The 18,034-nt window shown below is 42.9% G+C and overlaps 1 protein-coding gene across 2 annotated transcripts in view; it reads left to right on the top strand.

Annotated features, from left to right (window-relative positions):
- Window positions 1–17,794, top strand: part of NUDC (nuclear distribution C, dynein complex regulator) — a 90,896-nt gene extending 73,102 nt beyond the window's left edge. For both annotated transcript variants that reach the window (XM_069756743.1, XM_069756744.1), the window contains one exon: window positions 17,541–17,794. In XM_069756743.1, coding sequence (XP_069612844.1) covers window positions 17,541–17,592 — 52 coding nt within the window. In that variant the 3' untranslated portion in view covers window positions 17,593–17,794. The remainder of the gene's footprint in view (window positions 1–17,540) is intronic.
- Window positions 17,795–18,034: the final 240 nt, after the last annotated feature.

Below are 18,034 nucleotides of genomic sequence, written 5' to 3'. Positions count from 1 at the left end.
CTGACCTTCATTTCTTAAATTAATGATGGCCACTCGTTTTTCTTTACTTAGCTGCTTTTTTCTTGCCATAATACAAATTTTAACAGTCTATTCAGTAGGACTATTAGCTGTGTATCCACCAGACTTGTGCACAACACAACTTATTGTCCCAACCCCATTTATAAGGCAAGAAATCCCACTTATTAAACCTGAGAGGGCACACCTGTGAATTGAAAACCTTTCCCGGCGACTACCTCTTGAAGCTCATCAAGAGAATGCCAAGAGTGTGCAAAGCAGTCATCAAAGCAAAAGGTGGCTACTTTGAAGAACATAGAATATAAGACATAATTTCAGTTGTCACACTTTTTTGTTAAGTCTATAATTCCACATGTGTTAATCCATAGTTTTGCCTCATAGCTGTGCCCCATATATAATGCTCTGCACCGTTCATTATGGCCCCATAGATGCTCCATATAAAGCTGTGCCCCATATATAATGCTCTGCACCGTTCATTATGGCCCCATAGATGCTCCATATAAAGCTGTGCCCCATATATAATGCTCTGCACCGTTCATTATGGCCCCATAAATGTTCCATATAAAGCTGTGCCATATATAATGCTGCTGCTGCAATAAAAAAAACAAAAATCATGCTTGCCTCTCTTCGCTCAGGACGTCGGCGCTTTCAATATTTACCTGCTCCTCGTGCGGCTCCGTCTCCAGCACTGACGCTCAGCAGAGGGCGCGCACTGACTACGTCACCGCGCCCTCTAACCTGAGCGTCACAGCCAGAGGATGCTGGAGACGGAGCCGCACCGGATCGAGGCGCAGGTAAATATCGCGCAGCGCTCCCCTCCCCGTATACTTACCCGCTCCTGGCGCCGTCCCTGCTGCATCTTCTTCCTGTATTGAGCGCTCACAGTTACCGATCATTACAGTAATGAATATGCGGCTCCACCTCTATGGGAGGTGGAGTCGCATATTCATGACTGTAATGAGCGGTACCATGTGACTGCTCAGTACAGGAAGAAGCTGCTGCGCTGGAAGAAGCAGGAACTGCAGGGACCGCGCCGGGAGCAGGTAAGTATAATTACACAGCCCCCGCTCCCCCTCCCCTGCTGACCCCCGGGTATGACTTGAGTATAAGCAGAGAGGGGGACTTTCAGCCCAAAAAAATGGGCTGAAAATCTCGGCTTATACTCGAGTATATACGGTACATACATACATATACAGTACAGACCAAAAGTTTGGACACACCTCCTCATTTAAAGATTTTTCTGTGTTTTCAGGACTATGAAAATTGTACATTCACACTGAAGGCATCAAAACTATGAATTAACACATATGGAATTATATACTTAACAAAACTTATACTTAATGTGTGTATGTATATATGTATACTAGGTGGTGGCCCGATTCTAACGCATCGGGTGTTCTAGAATATGCATGTCCACGTAGTATATTGCCCAGCCACGTAGTATATTGCCCAGTTACGTAGTATATTGCACAGCGACGTAGTATACAGCACAGAGCCAGGTAGTATATTGCATAGCCACGTATGTCACAGGTTAAAAAATAAACATATACTCAACTTCCGAGGGAGCCCTTGTAGTCATGTCGCCTGTGTGCGGTGAACTCGGCAGCTTCTGGTCCCAGAGTTGGTAGCACAGGACCCGTGATGACGTCGCGGTCACATGACCATGACGTCATTGAAGGTCCTTCTCGCGCAGGTGCGCAGTACCTGTGATGAGGTCACATGACCGTGACGTCATGGCAGGTCCTTGTCGCATACCATCCTTGCCACCGGAACCTGCCGCTTGCATGGAGTGGTTACCGGAGCGTCGCGAGGAGTGGGAAAGGCGGCGGAAGGTGAGTATATAATGATTTTTTATTTTTTTTTAATTATTTTTAACATTAGATCCTTTTACTATTGACGATGCATAGGCAGCATCAATAGTAAAAACTTAGTCACACAGGGTTAATAGCGGCGGTAACTGGGTGAGTTACCCGTGGCATAACGCTGTCCGTTACCGCTGGCATTAACCCTGTGTGAGCGGTGACTGCGGGGAGTATGGAGCGGGCGCCGGGCACTGACTGCAGGGGAGTAGGGAGGGACTAATCGGACTGTGGCCGTCGCTGATTGGTCGCGGCAGCCATGACAGGCAGCTGGCAAGACCAATCAGCGACTGCACAGTCCGGAAGAAAATGGCCGCTCCTTACTCCCCGCAGTCAGTGCCTGTCGCCATACTCCGGTCACCGCTAACACAGGGTTAATGCCGGCGGTAACGGACCGAGTTATGCCGCGGGTAACGCACTCCGTTACCGCTGCTATTAACCCTGTGTGTCCCCAACTTTTTACTATTGACGCTGCCTATGCAGCGTCAATAGTAAAAAATGTAATGTTAAAAATAATAGTAAAAAAAAAACCTGCTATACTCACCCTCCGTAGTCGCTCGTGCCGGCCGCCATCTTCCGTTGCAGGTTCCGGTGGCAAAGATGGTATGGGAGAAGGACCTGCCATGAGGTCACGGAGTGGTGCCGAGGGCGGCTGTCAGAAGTGACAGCTAGCTGGCGGGCCGCTTAAAATCATCAGGCGGGCCGGATGCGGCCTGCGGGCCGCATCTTGCTCAGGTCTGCTATATACTATGTGGCTGGGCAATATACTACGTGGCTGGGCAATATACTACGTGGCTGGGCAATATACTACGTGGCTGGGCAATATACTACGTGGCTGGGCAATATACTACGTCGCTGGGCAATATACTACGTCGCTGGGCAATATACTATGTGGACATGCATATTCTAGAATACCCGATGCGTTAGAATCGGGCCACCATCTAGTATATATATAGATATATAACACAGCAGCACATGTACATGAATCTAGGCCATGTGAAAACACAGACAAATATTCAATATGAATTATACTTCTCAAAAATATTTTTCCATAAAAAATTTTTTTCATAAAACTTACAGTTATGGATGAAATGAAGATTCTTGGCGCATAAATTGGCCAATTCATGTGTGCCCATCAACCACGGCAAGGTGATCTCCTTCTGATGGGTCCTACACTACCATACATGCCACTTTTGGGCCACCATTCTACAACTCTGGACAAAACATGTCACTCTGGGCTAAACCTTCAATTTATGGGCAGGTAGAGTAGATTACCACCACCTGCAAGGTCAATGGGAGAAGTCCATGATCAGTGGGGATGCAGCCGCATCCATACATCAAATAGAGGTTGATGGGCACACATGAATTGGCCAATTTATGCGCTAAGAATCTTCATTTCATCTATAACTGTAAGTTTTATGAAAAAATATTTTTTGAAATTTTTTTTATGGAAAAATATTTGAGAAGTATAATTCATATTGAATATTTGCCTGTGTTTTCACATGGCCTAGAGTCATGTACATGCGCTGCTGTATGTGTGTATGTATGTATGTATGTATATATATATATATATATATATATATATATATAATTTTCAGTCATGGCCAAAAGTATTGACACCCCTGCAATTCTGTCAGATAATACTCAGTTTCTTCCTGAAAATGATTGCAAACGCAAATTCTTTGATATTATTATCTTCACTTCATTTGTCTTAAGTGAAAAAACACAAGAGAATGAAGCAAAGAGCAAAACATTGATCATTTCACACAAAACTCCAAAAATGGGCCAGACAAAAGTATTGGCACCCTCAGCCTAATATTTGGTTGCACAACCTTTAGCCAAAATAACAGCGACCAAACTTCTTCAGGTCCCTGATATTTGAAGGGTGCCTTCTCCAAACTGCTATTTTTAGATCTCTCCACAGGTCTTCTATGGGATTCAGGTCGGGACTCATTGCTGGCCACCTTAGAAGTCTCCAGTGCTTTCTCTCAAACCATTTTCTAGTGCTTTTTGAAGTGTGTTTTGGGTCACTGTCCTGCTGGAAGACCCATGACCTCTGAGGGAGACCCAGCTTTCTCACACTGGACCCTACATTATGCTGCAAAATTTGTTGGTAGTCTTCAGACTTCATAATGCCATGCACACGGTCAAGCAGTCCAGTACCAGAGGCAGCAAAGCAACCCCAAAACATCAGGGTACCTCCGCCATGTTTGACTGTAGGGACCGTGTTCTTTCCTTTGAATGCCTCTTTTTTTCTCCTGTAAACTCTATGTTGATGCCTTTGCCCAAAAAGCTCTACTTTTGTCTCATCTGACCAGAGAACATTCTTCCAAAATGTTTTAGGCTATTTCAGGTAAGTTTTGGCAAACTCCAGCCTGGTTTTTTTATGTCTCGGGGTAAAAAGTGGGGTCTTCCTGGGTCTCCTATCATACAGTCCCTTTTCATTCAGACGCCGACTGATAGTACGGGTTGACACTGTTGTACCCTCGGACTGCAGGGCAGCTTGAACTTGTTTGGATGTTAGTCGAGGTTATTTATCCAACATCCGCACAATCTTGCGTTGAAATCTCTTGTCAATTTTTCTTTTCCGTCCACATCTAGGGAGGTTAGCCACAGTGCCATGGGCTTAAAACTTCTTGATGACACTGCGCATGGTAGACACAGGAACATTCAGGTCTTTGGAGATGGACTTGTAGCCTTGAGATTGCTCATGCTTCCTCACAATTTGGTTTCTCAAGTCCTCAGACAGTGCTTTGGTCTTCTTTCCTTTCGCCATGCTCAATGTGGTACACACAAGGACACAAGACAGAGGTTGAGTCAACTTTAATCCATGTCAACTGGCTGCAAGTGTGATTTAGTTATTGCCAACACCTGTTAGGTGCCACGGGTAAGTTACAGGTGCTGTTAATTACACAAATTAGAGAAGCATCACATGATTTTTCGAACAGTGCCAATACTTTTGTCCACCCCCTTTTTATGTTTGGTGTGGAATTATATCCAATTTGGCTTTAGGACAATTCTTTTTGTGCTTTTTTTTCATTTAAGACAAATTAAATGAAGATAATACCAAATAATTAGTGTTTGCAATCATTTTCAGGAAGAAAATGAGTATTATCTGACAGAATTGCAGGGGTGTCAATACTTTTGGCCCTGACTGTGTGTGTGTATGTGTGTGTGTATGTATATATATATATATAATTTTTTTTTTTTTTTTTGAGAGATATATATAAAGTGAGCACTTAAACAAAAGAATATAACTCCAAGTAAGGCTTGAGTCACACTAGTGTATGGCATCGGATGCCATATGCTAATGACCCTCGGATCCTGCCCTGCTGCGAGCGGGAGCCGAGTGTCATGCGTCTCTTCTCCGAGCCTCTCGCACAGAGCGGATCAGAGCACAGCTGCGGAGGAGGTGGAGAAACTAATTTCTCTATCTCCTCCATTGCCGGGGTCAGCGTATAACGCAACATCACTCGGATGATATCCGAGTGATGTGCGTTGTCTCACTCGCACCCATAGGCGTGCGAGTGAGCAGAGTCTCGGCTGAGTGTCGGTGACATTCGCAGCATGCTGCGATTTCACTCACACACTGAAAATGGGCGAGAAAAAATATGGTGATGTGAACTGCCCCATAGATGAATACTGGTCCAAGTGCTATGCGAATTTTTTTTTTTTTTTTTTGCACAGCATTCATCTGTATTCAACGGCAGTGTGACTCTGGCCTAAATCAAACTTATGTGAAATCAAACTGTCCACTTAGGAAGCAACACTGGTTGACAATCTGTCACATGCTATTATGCAAATGGAATAGACAACAGATGGAAATTATTAGCAATTATCAAGACACACTCAATAAAGGAGTGGTTCTGCAGGTGGGGACCACAGACCACATCTCAGTGCCAATGCTTTCTGGCTGATGTTTTGGTCACTTTTGAATGTTTGGTTGTGCTTTCACACTCGTGGTAGCATGAGACAGACTCTACAACCCACACAAGTGGCTCAGGTAGTGCAGCTCATCCATGATGGCACATCAATGCGAGCTGGGGCAAGAAGGTTTGCTGTGTCTGTCAGCGTAGTGTACAGAGGCTGGAGGGTGCTACGAGGAGAAGACAGGCCAATACACCAGGAGAGGTGGAGGGGGCCGTAGAAGGGCAACAACACAGCAGCAGGACCGAAACCCAGCCTTTGTGCAAGGAGGAAAAGTGCCAGAGCACTGCAAAATGACCTCCAGCAGGCAACAAATGTGCATTTGTCTGCACAAACGGTTAGAAACAGACTCCATGAGGATGGTCTGAGTGCCCGATGTCCATAGATGGGGGTTGTGCTCACGGCCTAACACCGTGCAGGACGCTTGGCATCTGCCACAGAACACCAGGATTGGCAAATTCGCCATTGGCGCCTTTGCTCTTCACAGATGAAAGCAGGTTCACACTGAGCACCGGTTTGGCGGTAGGTCAGAAATGGTGTGGGGTGGCATTTCTTTGGAGGGCCACACAACCCTCCATGTGCTCGCCAGAGGTAGCCTGACTGCCATTAGTTACCGATATGAGATGCTCAGACCCCTTGTGAGACCATATGCTGGTGCGGTTGGCCCTAGGTTTCTCCTAATGCAGGACAATGCGAGACCTCATGTGGATGGCGTGAGTCAGCAGTGCCTGCAAGATGAAGGCATTGAAGCTATGGACTGGCCCGCCTGTTCCCCTGACCTGAATCCGATTGAACACATTTGGCACATCATGTCTCATTCCATCCACCAACGTCATGTTGCACCACAGACTGTCCAGGAGTTGGCCTCATCAGGAGCATGCCCAGGCATTATAGGGAGGTCATACAGGCACTTGGAGACCACACACTACTGAGCATCATTTCCTTGTCTTGAAGCATTTCCACTGAAGTTGGATCAGCCTGCAATTTGATTTTCCACTTTAATTTTGAGCATCATTCCAACTCCAGACCTCCCATGGGATATTAGTTGTGATTTACATTGATCATTTTTAGGTTTTACGGTTTTCAACACATTCCACTATGTAATGAATAAAGATTTACAACTGGAATATTTCATTCAGTGATATCTGGGATGTGGGATTTTAGTGTTCCCTTTATTTTTTGAGCAGTGTATAGGTGCAGTTATCAAAGGTGACTGATACCAGTTCTAATGGTACGGGACACAAATAAATGTATACCCATTTTTCCTTTTATCTGGTCTTTAACCTTGTATGGATTCCTCGTACTGTATTTGTTTTAATCTATTTTTCAATAAAGTTGTTCACTTTTAAAATACAGACAATGTTATAGAGTAAAAATATAGTTTTCGCATGGCCTTATTCTGGCAGCTTTTTTTATTTTTCTCCTCTGAGTAGAAGTGGGACTTGTTTCTGCAGGACAAGATGATTTTTCAGGGATACAATTTTTATTTGCATGCAACTTAAGTGGTTTATTCTATGTGTTAGACTGTATGATAAAAAAAAAGTTTTTGCTACTTTATGGTATATTTTGACATTTCATTTTTATAAAGCGTATACGGTTTTGCTTAGTCACTCAGACTTCAACTTTTATTTCTCTAATTACTGCTTTAATGTATTGCAAGACAAACACATTGCAATGCATAAGCTCCGGCAGAGCGTTTTTTAAACCATGCATATGGTGTCGTCTATCAGGCCACCGTAGCCAGCAGAGGTCATGGTTTGACTTCTGACTGCCATGACTATGATCAACTTCCCGCAATTATGTTGTGGGGTGCCGATCAGTTGAGAGAGGATCGCCCCCCTCACAATCCTCTAAAATGCCACGATTGCTAATGAATACTGTATTAAAACAGCCAGGGGCAGTGTAGGCCAGAACACTGCTATCACAGGGAATGTCCGTATCATCCCTTCTTAGCTGTCTATATCGGTATGTAGGTCATAGAAAGCTGAATAAAATATCTATCTGTGATGTCTTCTAGAGAAATCCATGTTTTCATGATATGCAAATGAGTTGTTCAGGGCTATGGTCAGGCTGTGGCTATGCATGAGACTGTCTCCAGAACTTGTTTTAAATAAAAGGGGAGTTACCAGTATGAGACATGTATTAAAAATTGTTGGTACCCCTCGTTTAATGACAGAAAAACCCACAATGGTCACAGAAATAACTTGAATCTGACAAAAGTACCTTATATACACTAGTATAAGCCGAGGTACCTAATTTTGCCACAAAAAACTGTGAAAACTTAATGACTCGAGTATAAGCCTAGGGTGGAAAATGCAGCAGCTACTGGTAAATGTCAAAGATAAAAATATAATATGCAAATTGCCTCTTCTGAGGAAAAGAGGACTTAAACTCTATAGCGCCACCTGTTGGAAGTAGCGATCCTACAAGTCACAATCAACCCTTTAACGAGTCGTGCAATATGACTTAGGATAAAAGCCAAATCAGTATCTCAATTCGCAGACACGGTGTTTCGGGCTGTCTGCCCTCGTCAGTGCGAAGCATGAGAACTGATTTGGCTAGGTGAGAGGCTCTGGACTGGGGTCTAAGGGGTAACGTTTCTCCTTATGGAGAGTGATATACCATCTCTGGCTTGTCAAGGTAAGGAGGCTTATTCACCGTGCAATGCTCCTCTGGGAATATAATATGCAAATTGCCTCTTCTGAGTCCTGACACCCTGCACTAAGTGCCAGGAGCAGTTACGTACCGCTCCCCTCACTTAAAACCCCGGAACACTGCGATCAAACATTATCGCAGCGTTCCTGAGCCGGCACAGGAGCTGATAGCCCCTCTGCCTTTGGATCGGAGACCCCTCGGCACGCCGCAGGGTCCCAATTGCTGCCATGGAAACTCGATGTCGTCGTGACGACATCCAGGTCTCCAGAGCTGAGAGACTTCCTGTCATGCTGCGCAGTGCATGTCAGGAAGTCTCTAAGGTTAGTGCACAGAAGCTGCAGCGCTGACAGCTTCTATAGCATGCAGATCTGTATGCTCCAGAAGTGATCAGCCTGCAAAAAATGAGTGTCCCATAGTGGGACACAGTGTAAAACTAAGAATGAATTAACCCTTTATGAAAGTCGGTGCCAATCCGACCTGTGACGCATATGCTGTGTCACAGAATGATCGCGTTCCTGCAGATCGGGTGAAAGGGTTAACTGTAATTTCACCAGACCTGCAGGGACAGGGGGAGTGGTAGTTCAGCCCAGGGGGCGTTGCTTCGATCGCTCTGATTGGCTGTTGAAAGTGACTGTTTCACTTTCAATCAGAGCAATCGTAATATTTCACCATGAAAATTGGTGAAATATTACAATCCAGCCATGGCCGATGCTGCAATATCATCGTCCATGGCTGGAGCCCACGATTTGCCCCTGCCTCCGATCTCCTCCCCTCCGTTCTGTCCTGCCTGTGCTCTGCTCCCCCCATGCTGCGATCCCACCCCCACATACTTACCGACCTCCGGTGTCCGTCTATCTTCTCCATGGGCGCGGCCATCTTCCAAAATGGCGGGAGCATGCACAGTGCGCACGCCGAATCTGCCGGCCGGCAGATTCATTCCAGGTACATTTTGATCACTGTGATAAAACCTGTCGGTGATCAAAATTAAAAAAAATAAATAGGGCCCCTTTATCACCCCCATAGGTATGGACAATAATAAAATAAAGAAAATATATTTACTTTTATTTTTCAACTAGGGTTAGGGTTAGAACTAGGGTTAGGGTTGCAATTAGGGTTAAAATTAGGCTATGTGCACGCGGTGCGGATTTGGCGTGCGGATTAGCAGTTTTCCATCACGTTTACAGTACCATGTAAACCTATGGAAAACCAGATCCGCTGTGCCCATGGTGTGGGAAATACCGCACGGGAACGCTGCTTTGTATTTTCCGCAACATGTCAATTCTTTGTGCGGATTCCGCACCGTTTTACACATGTTCCTCAATAGGAATCCGCAGGTGAAATCCGCACAAAAAAACATTGGAAATCAAACGCAGTGCCTTTTACCTGCAGATTTTTCAAAAACGGTGCGGAAAAACTCTCACACAAATCCGCAACGTGGGCACATAGCCTTAGGGTTGGAAATAGGGTTAAGATTAGGGTTAGGCTTGTGATTAGGGTTATGATTAGGGTTAGAGGTGTGTTGGGGTTAGGGTTGGGGTTAGGGGTGTGTTGGGGTTAGGGGTGTGTTAAGGTACCGTCACACTAAGCGACGCTGCAGCGATACCGACAACGATCCGGATCACTGCAGCGTCGCTGGAGAGCTGTCACACAGACAGCTCTCCAGCGACCAACGATGCCGGTAACCAGGGTAAACATCGGGTTACTAAGCGCAGGGCCGCGCTTAGTAACCCGATGTTTACCCTGGTTACCATCGTTAAAGTAACAAAAACAACCACTACATACTTACCTACCGCTGTCTGTCCCCGGCGCTGTGCTTCTCTGTTCTGGCTGTGAGCGCCGGGCAGCCGGAAAGCACAGCGGTGACGTCGCCGCTCTGCTTTCCGGCCGCTGTGCTTACAGCCAGTACAGGAGGAGTGCAGAGAAGCTGAGCGCCGGGGACAGACAGCGGTAGGTAAGTATGTAGTGGTTGTTTTTTTTACTTTAACGATGGTAACCAGGGTAAACATCGGGTTACTAAGCGCGGCCCTGCGCTTAGTAACCCGATGTTTACCCTGGTTACCAGCGAAGACATCGCTGAATCGGCGTCACACACGCCGATTCAGCGATGTCAGCGGGAGATCCAGCGACGAAACAAAGTTCTGGACTTTCTTCCCCGACCAGCGACATCACAGTAGGGGCCTGATCGCTGCTGACTGTCACACTGGACGATATCGCTAGCCAGGACGCTGCAACGTCACGGATCGCTAGCGATATCGTCTAGTGTGACAGTACCTTTAGGGTTGGAGGTAGAATTGAGGGGTTTCCACTGTTTAGGCACATCAGGGGTCTCCAAATGTGACTTGGCGCCACCATTGATTCCAGCCAATCTTGCGTTCAAAAAGTCCAAATGGTGCTCCCTCCCTTCTGAGCCCCGATGTGCACACAAACAGTGGTTTACCTAAACATATGGGGCATAAAAATTGCACAACAACTTTGGGGGCCTAATTTCTCCTGTTTACCCTTAAGAAATTAAAAAATGGGGGCTAAAAAATTATTTTTGTGGGGAAAAAAATTATTTTTTATTTTCACGGCTCTGCGTTATAAAATTCTGTGAAGCACTTGGGAGTTCAAAGTGCTCATCACACATCTAGATAAGTTCCTTGGGGGGTCTAGTTTCCAAAATGGGGTCACTTGTGGGGGGTTTCTACTGTTTAGGCACATCAGGGACTCTGCAAACGCAATGTGATGCCTGCAGACCATTCCATCAAAGTCTGCATTTCAAAACGTCACTACTTCCCTTCTCAGCCCCGACGTGCGCCCAAACAGTGGTTTGCCCCCACCTATGGGGTACCAGCATACTCAGGACAAACTGCGAAACAACTATTGGGGTCCAATTTCTCCTGTTACCCTTGTGAAAATTAAAAAAATGCTTGCTAAAAAATAATTTTTTAGTAAAATGATTTTTTTTTATTTTCACGGCTCTGCTTTATAAACTTCTGTGAAGCACTTGGGGGTTTAACCCCTTAGTGACGGAGTCAAATTTTTTAAATCTGACCATTGTCATTTTATAATAACTCTGCAACGCTTCAACAAATCCCAGTGATTTTGAGATTGTTTTTTCGTGACACTTTATGATAATTGTAAATTTAGGTCAATATGTTTTGTGTTTATTTATAAAAAATATCAAAAATTTGAGAAATTTTAAAAAATTAGCAATTTTCAAAATTTGAATGATTATCCCTTTAATCTAGATGGCCATACCACAGCAAACCATTAATAAATAACATTTCCCTCATGTCTGCTTTACATCAGCACATTTCCCTCATGTCTGCTTTACATCAGCACCATTTGTAAAAACGTTATTTTATTTTGTTAGCATTTGAGGAGGATTAAAAATGTAGCAGCAATTTTTTATTCTTTCAAGGAAATTTACAAAATTTATTTTTTTAGGGACTTATCCATGTTTGAAGTGACGTTAGGGGTTTCATATATTGGGAAAAGCCCAAGCGTGATACTATTTTAAAAACAGCACCCCCTGACATATTGAAAACTGCTGTCAGGTAGTTTATTAACTCTTCAGGTGCTTTACAGGAATTAATGCAAAGTGGCATGATAGGAATGAAAATGTGTATTTTTACCACCTAAATGTCTCTAACTTCTGAGCAGATTACTACAGCAATCTGATTCTAAGGCCGCAATTTGGTCATGAATTGCCACGGCAAACATCAGGACCACAAAATCAAGATCTCAGGGCACCAATTTGGTTAAATAGGAAGCCCCCACACTCTGTTAACCATTTATAATGATGTAGTCACTATTGACAGCAGCATCTAAGGGGTTAAACAGAGTTGGACGGTGCAAACACTGATCGTGGCTGATGTAGCAAGTTGTCAGCTATAGTGGACAGCTGTCAGCTGCTGGATTGTCACCTGTATCGGGATGCTATTCTCTTATCTCAGGTCAGTTAAAAGATGTATTGGCTGTCATTAAGGGGTTAAAGTGCTCACTGCACATTTAGATTAGTTCCTTGGGAGGTCTAGTTTCCAAAATGGGGTCATTTGTGGGGCAGCTCCAATGTTTAGGCACACAGGGGCTCTCCAAACGCGATGTGTCCGCTAACTATTGGAGCAAATTTTTCATTCAAAAGTCAAATGGCGCTCCTTCCCTTCCGAGCCCTGCCGTGTGCCCAAACAGTGGTTTACCCCCACATGTGAGGTATTGGTGTACTCAGGAGAAATTGCCCAACACATTTTAGGATCCATTTTATCCTGTTGCCCATGTGAAAATGAAAAAATTGAGGCTAAAACAAATTTTTTGTGGAAAAAAAATGTACTTTTTCATTTCTACGGATTAATTTGTGAAGCACATGGGGGGTTCAAAGTGCTCACTATGCATCTAGATAAGCTCCTTGGGGGTCTAGTTTCCAAAATGGGGTCACTTGTGGGGGAGCTCCAATGTTTAGGCACACGGGGGCTCTCCAAACACGACATGGTGTCCGCTAAAGAGTGCAGCCAATTTTTCATTCAAAAAGTCAAATGGCGCTCCCTCCCTTCCAAGCCCTGTCGTGTGCCCAAACAGTGGTTCCCCCCACACATGGGGTATTGGCATACTCAGGACAAATTGTACAATAGCTTTTGGGGTCCGGTTTCTCCCTTTACCCATGTGAAAATAAAAAAATTGTTGCTGAAAGATCATTTTTGTGACTAAAAATTTAAATGTTCATTTTTTCCTTCCATGTTGCTTCTGCTGCTGTGAAGCACCTGAAGGGTTAATAAACTTCTTGAATGTGGTTTTGAGCACCTTAAGGGGTGCAGTTGTTAGAATGGTGTCACTTTTGGGTATTTTCAGCCATATAGACCCCTCAAACTGACTTCAAATGTGAGGTGGTCCCTAAAAAAAAAATGGTTTTGTAAATTTTGTTCTAAAAATGAGAAATTGCATACATTATGCATCCTATCATTTAGAATGCATTCTGCATGTTTTGTGCACATGATGCGTTTTTTTCCGCAAAAAAAGCATCGCGGTAAAAAAAAAAAAAAAACAGCATGTTCATTAATTTTGCGGATTTTCTGAGTTTTTCTATGCATTTGGGAAAAAACGCACCAAAAACGCGCTAAAATCACGGTAAAAACGCATGCGGATTTCTGGCAGAGATGTCCGGGTTTTGTCAGGAAAATTGCTGCCAGAAATCCTGACGTGCACATACCCTTATAACTTCCTAGCAAAAAAAATTGTGTTTCCAAAATTGTGCTGATGTAGACATGTGGCTAATGTTATTTATTAACCATTTTGTGTCTCATAACTCTCTGGTTTAACAGAATAAAAATTCTAAATTTGAAAATTGTGAAATTTTTCAAAAATTTAGCCAAATTTCAATTTTTTTCACAAATAAACACAAAAATTATGGACCTAAATTTACCACTAAGGCTGCCGTCACACTAGCAGTATTTGGTCAGTATTTTACATCAGTATGTGTAAGTCAAAACCAGGAGTGGGTGATAAATGCAGAAGTGGTGCAGATGTTTCTATTATACTTTTCCTCTATTTGTTCCACTCCTGGTTTTGGCTACAAATACTTATGTAAAATACTGACCAAATACTGCTAGTGTGAGCGCAGCCTAACATGAAGCCCAATATGTCACGAAAAAACAATCTCAGAACCGCTAGGATCCGTTGAAGCGTTCTTCAGTTATTACCTCATAAAGGGACACTGGTCAGAATTGCAAAAAATGGCCAGGTCATTAAGGTCAAAATAGGCTGGGTCATGAAGGGGTTAAGACATTTTTTAAACATTTTAAAAATATCATAAAAAATATTCTATCAAATATTTGAGTGAAAAAAACTATACACCTTGGGTATCCCCGTGTCTGTAACGACCTGCCCTATAAAACTGTCCCACTAGTTAACCCCTTTAGTGAACACCATTAAAAAAAGCAAAAAACAATGCTTTATCATACCGCTGACCAAAAAGTGGAATAACACTTCAAAAAGACTGATAAATAAAAGTGGTACCGCTGAAAACGTCATCTTGTCCCTCAAAAAACGAGCTGCCATACAGCTCCATCACTGGAAAACTAAAAAGTTATAGCTGTCAGAATAAAGCGATGCACAAATAATTATTTTTTTATATAAAAGGTTTTATTGTATGAAAGTGCCAAAACATGAATAAAATGATATAAATGAGGTATCGCTGTAATCGTACTGACCCGAAGAATAAAACTGCTTTATCATACGCAGAACGGTTTAAATGCCCTTCCCCCCCCCCCAAAAAAAAAAAATAATTTGAGTTTCTTATTCTTTGTTCTCCCTCACAAAAATCGGAATAAGAAGTGATCAAATAAATGTCATGTGCCCGGGTCGACTCTTGACAGGTCTCTAGAGGGGGGGGAAGGGGGGTGGGAGTTTGGTTTGGGACTAAATATGTTTTCCTTTTTTTAAAAAACAAGTATTGTACACTGGTATATTGCTGATAACAAAGTATTCCTTTTATTGTTTATGTGCAATATTTATGGTTTAATTAAAAATATCTGATTTAAAAAAAAAATGTCATGTGCCCGAAAAAAATGGTACCGATTAAAAATGTCAACTCATCCTGCAAAAAAACAAGACCTCACCTGACTCTGTGGGCCAAAATATGGAAGAATTATAGCTCTCAAAATGTGGTGATGCAAAAACTATTTTTTTTTTTTGCAATAAAGAGCGTCTTTTAGTGTGTGACAGCTGCCAAACATAAAAACCCGATATTAAATACCGGTAGTATATCAAACCCCTTTATCACCCCCTTAGGGAAAAATAAAAAAATGTATTTATTTCCATTTTCCCATTAGGGTTAGGGCTAAAGTTAGGATTACGGTTGGAACAAGGGTTAGGGGTTTTTTTGGGGTTAGGGTTGGAGTTAGAATTGGGGGGGCTTCCACTCTTTAGGCACATCAGGGGCTCTCCAAACGCGATATGGTGTCTGATCTCAATTTCAGCTAATTCTGTGTTGAAAAAGTCAAATGGCGCTCCTTCCCTTCTGAACTTTTGGGGTCCAATTTCTCCTGTTATCTTTGGGAAAATAAAAAATTGGTGACTAAAAGATCATGTCTGTAGAAAAAATGATTTTTTTATTTTCATGCCAGGGCATTATAAACTTTAGTGAAAGTTCTCACCATACATCTTGATAAGTTCCTTGGGGGGTGTAGTTTCCATAATGGGGTCACTTGTGGGCTTTTTTCACTGTTTAGGCACATCAGGGGCTCTCCAAGTGTGACATGGCATCAGATTTCAATTCCAGCGAATTTTGTGTTGAAAGAGTAAAACAGTGCTCCTTCCCTTCCGAGCTCTCCTGTGCGCCCAAACAGAGGTGTACCCCAACATATGGGGTATCGGCGTACTCAGGACAAATTGCACAATAACTTTTGGGGTCTAATTTTTCCTGTTAACCTTGGGGAAATAAAAAAAATTACCGTAGATCTGAAGTAATTTATTTTTTTTTTTGTATTAAACATTTCACAAATTCCTGTGAAGCACCGAAGGGTAAATAAACTTCTTGAATGTGGTTTTGCACACCTTGAGGGGTGCAGTTTTTAGAATGGTGTCACTTTTGGGTACAATATGTCACGAGAAAACATTGTCAGAATCACCGGGATCCATTGAAGCATTCCAGAGTTATAACCTCAAAGGTACAGGGGTCAGAATTGTAAAAATTGGCCTGGTTAATAACATGCACACCACCCTTTGGGGGGTAAAGTAAGCTCTGGAGGCAGATTCTCATGCAGATCAGTGTCCTCCCCGTAGCCCTGAACAGCTCATTTGCATCAGAAAATTCTTGAATAAGACATTAAGTTGCCGGTCTTATTGTTCTTTGCTACATGCCCATATTATGGCTTAGGGATGGGGGGGGTTGTGCCTACTGAAGATTACCTTTAATGCAGTAGGGTAGAATTTTGAGCTAACAGATGTGTTTAGTGTTTCATTGCAGCATGTGTATTATACCTCTATATAGCTTTACGGCACTACAGTACATGCACACTGATTAGTTTAGTTAGAATGTGGTAATTTATTTTGATGTAGCTAATCACATGACCTGAAAAGTTCCACTAGCTAGGACCTGAAACATCTGTGCAACTTTAGAGATCTGCTGGTCTTGGTAGCTTATGCTCCTGCCCTTAGACTGATCAGCGTGGGGCAGGAGGAGAGAGCAGTTTTCTGGGATTGAGGAGTATGTTAACATAACATCCTTCCCAATCCTAGGAATCCATCTTGTATAATAAGGAAAAAAAAATATTGCCTAATAAGTGTCTAGACCCAAAAATATGGTGAACTAAACATGACCCCGCCACAAAATACAATTTGTTTTTCCCGGAATAAAATGAAACATCATACTGCCAAGTCAGGAAAACAGCCAGTCATTGAGGTCCTTCTAGGCCACATTCAGTATTTTACATTAGTATGTGTAATCCAAAACCAGAAGTGGTGACCTGTTTCTATTATACTTTTCCTCTTATTGTAAGCCAAAACCAGGATCGGAACAAAGACTGAATGTGGCCTGAGGCTCGGTCTTTAAAGCCTTCTCCCTTCCCATACACCTTAGCTGCTGGCCAGTCTTAATCTATTGTCTATCCCATACCCTGGAGTGCTCACTCTGAGTGTGCCAGTGTTTAAGAGCGCTGCTGATAGACATCTGTGGTGGTAGCATATCTGAGAAAACAAAAGGATCCTTAACTATGTCGACTATCACCTGTCCATAAGACTTGGCTGAGCAGTTTAATGTGTATTAGGTGCTCCAAAAGGTTAAACAAGTATTTGCCTGTTTGAGTCTCCCTATGCCAAGGACAGTTTCTTACCTTGATATACTCTAATAGAATAAATTATCTAGAACACATATTGAAAGAAAAGGAATAAGTGAACCCCTAAAAGTGCTATTTTAAAGAAGAAAAAAAACTTGCCCCTCAAAATTGCTACATGAATGGAACTATTTAAAAAAAATCTAATTGTGGTTGTGAGATTAATTTATGGAGTGTTATCAATGTTGGCAGCTGGAAGAGACTTACTCAGATAAGAATATTCTAGTTACGACATTTACCACCCACTACAGTTCATGATTTTCTTGTCTCCCTTAAGGTTCATGGACCAGCATCCAGAAATGGATTTCTCTAAAGCCAAGTTTAGTTAATCCTCCTACAGAAGTTCTTATGAAGTCACTTTGGCGGTCTGTGTGCAAGCAAACCAACACCAGCGATCCGTGTACCCGATGCCTGTACAACATTTCATCAGGAACCAATGTGCTCCACATACAGGCGACTAAGTGAGAGGTCCAATGCTGGAACATGAAGAAGCATGCCGAGTTAAATAAAGAATATGTATATCAGAACTCATTTTAGTTTCTTTTTTTAGTCCGGTCTTTGAATAGCCACAATGTTTATGTCTAGTCTTACCCAAGAAGGAAATTCTATAAAAGCTGGGAACATAATGCACTTAGTACATGTGTTTTTGCACTTTGGTCAGTATTGTGGAAGCCAGAACCTGGAGTGAAACCTAATCAGAAGGCACACATCTTCCCATCCTGTTTCAGTTTACAGATACTAAATACCCATGTGTGGATGAGGCACCAGACT

This window comes from Ranitomeya imitator, chromosome 3 (genome assembly GCF_032444005.1).
Source record: "Ranitomeya imitator isolate aRanImi1 chromosome 3, aRanImi1.pri, whole genome shotgun sequence".
In the NCBI taxonomy this organism is placed as follows: Eukaryota; Metazoa; Chordata; class Amphibia; order Anura; family Dendrobatidae; genus Ranitomeya; species Ranitomeya imitator.
This window is presented reverse-complemented; position numbering and strand designations above follow the sequence as displayed.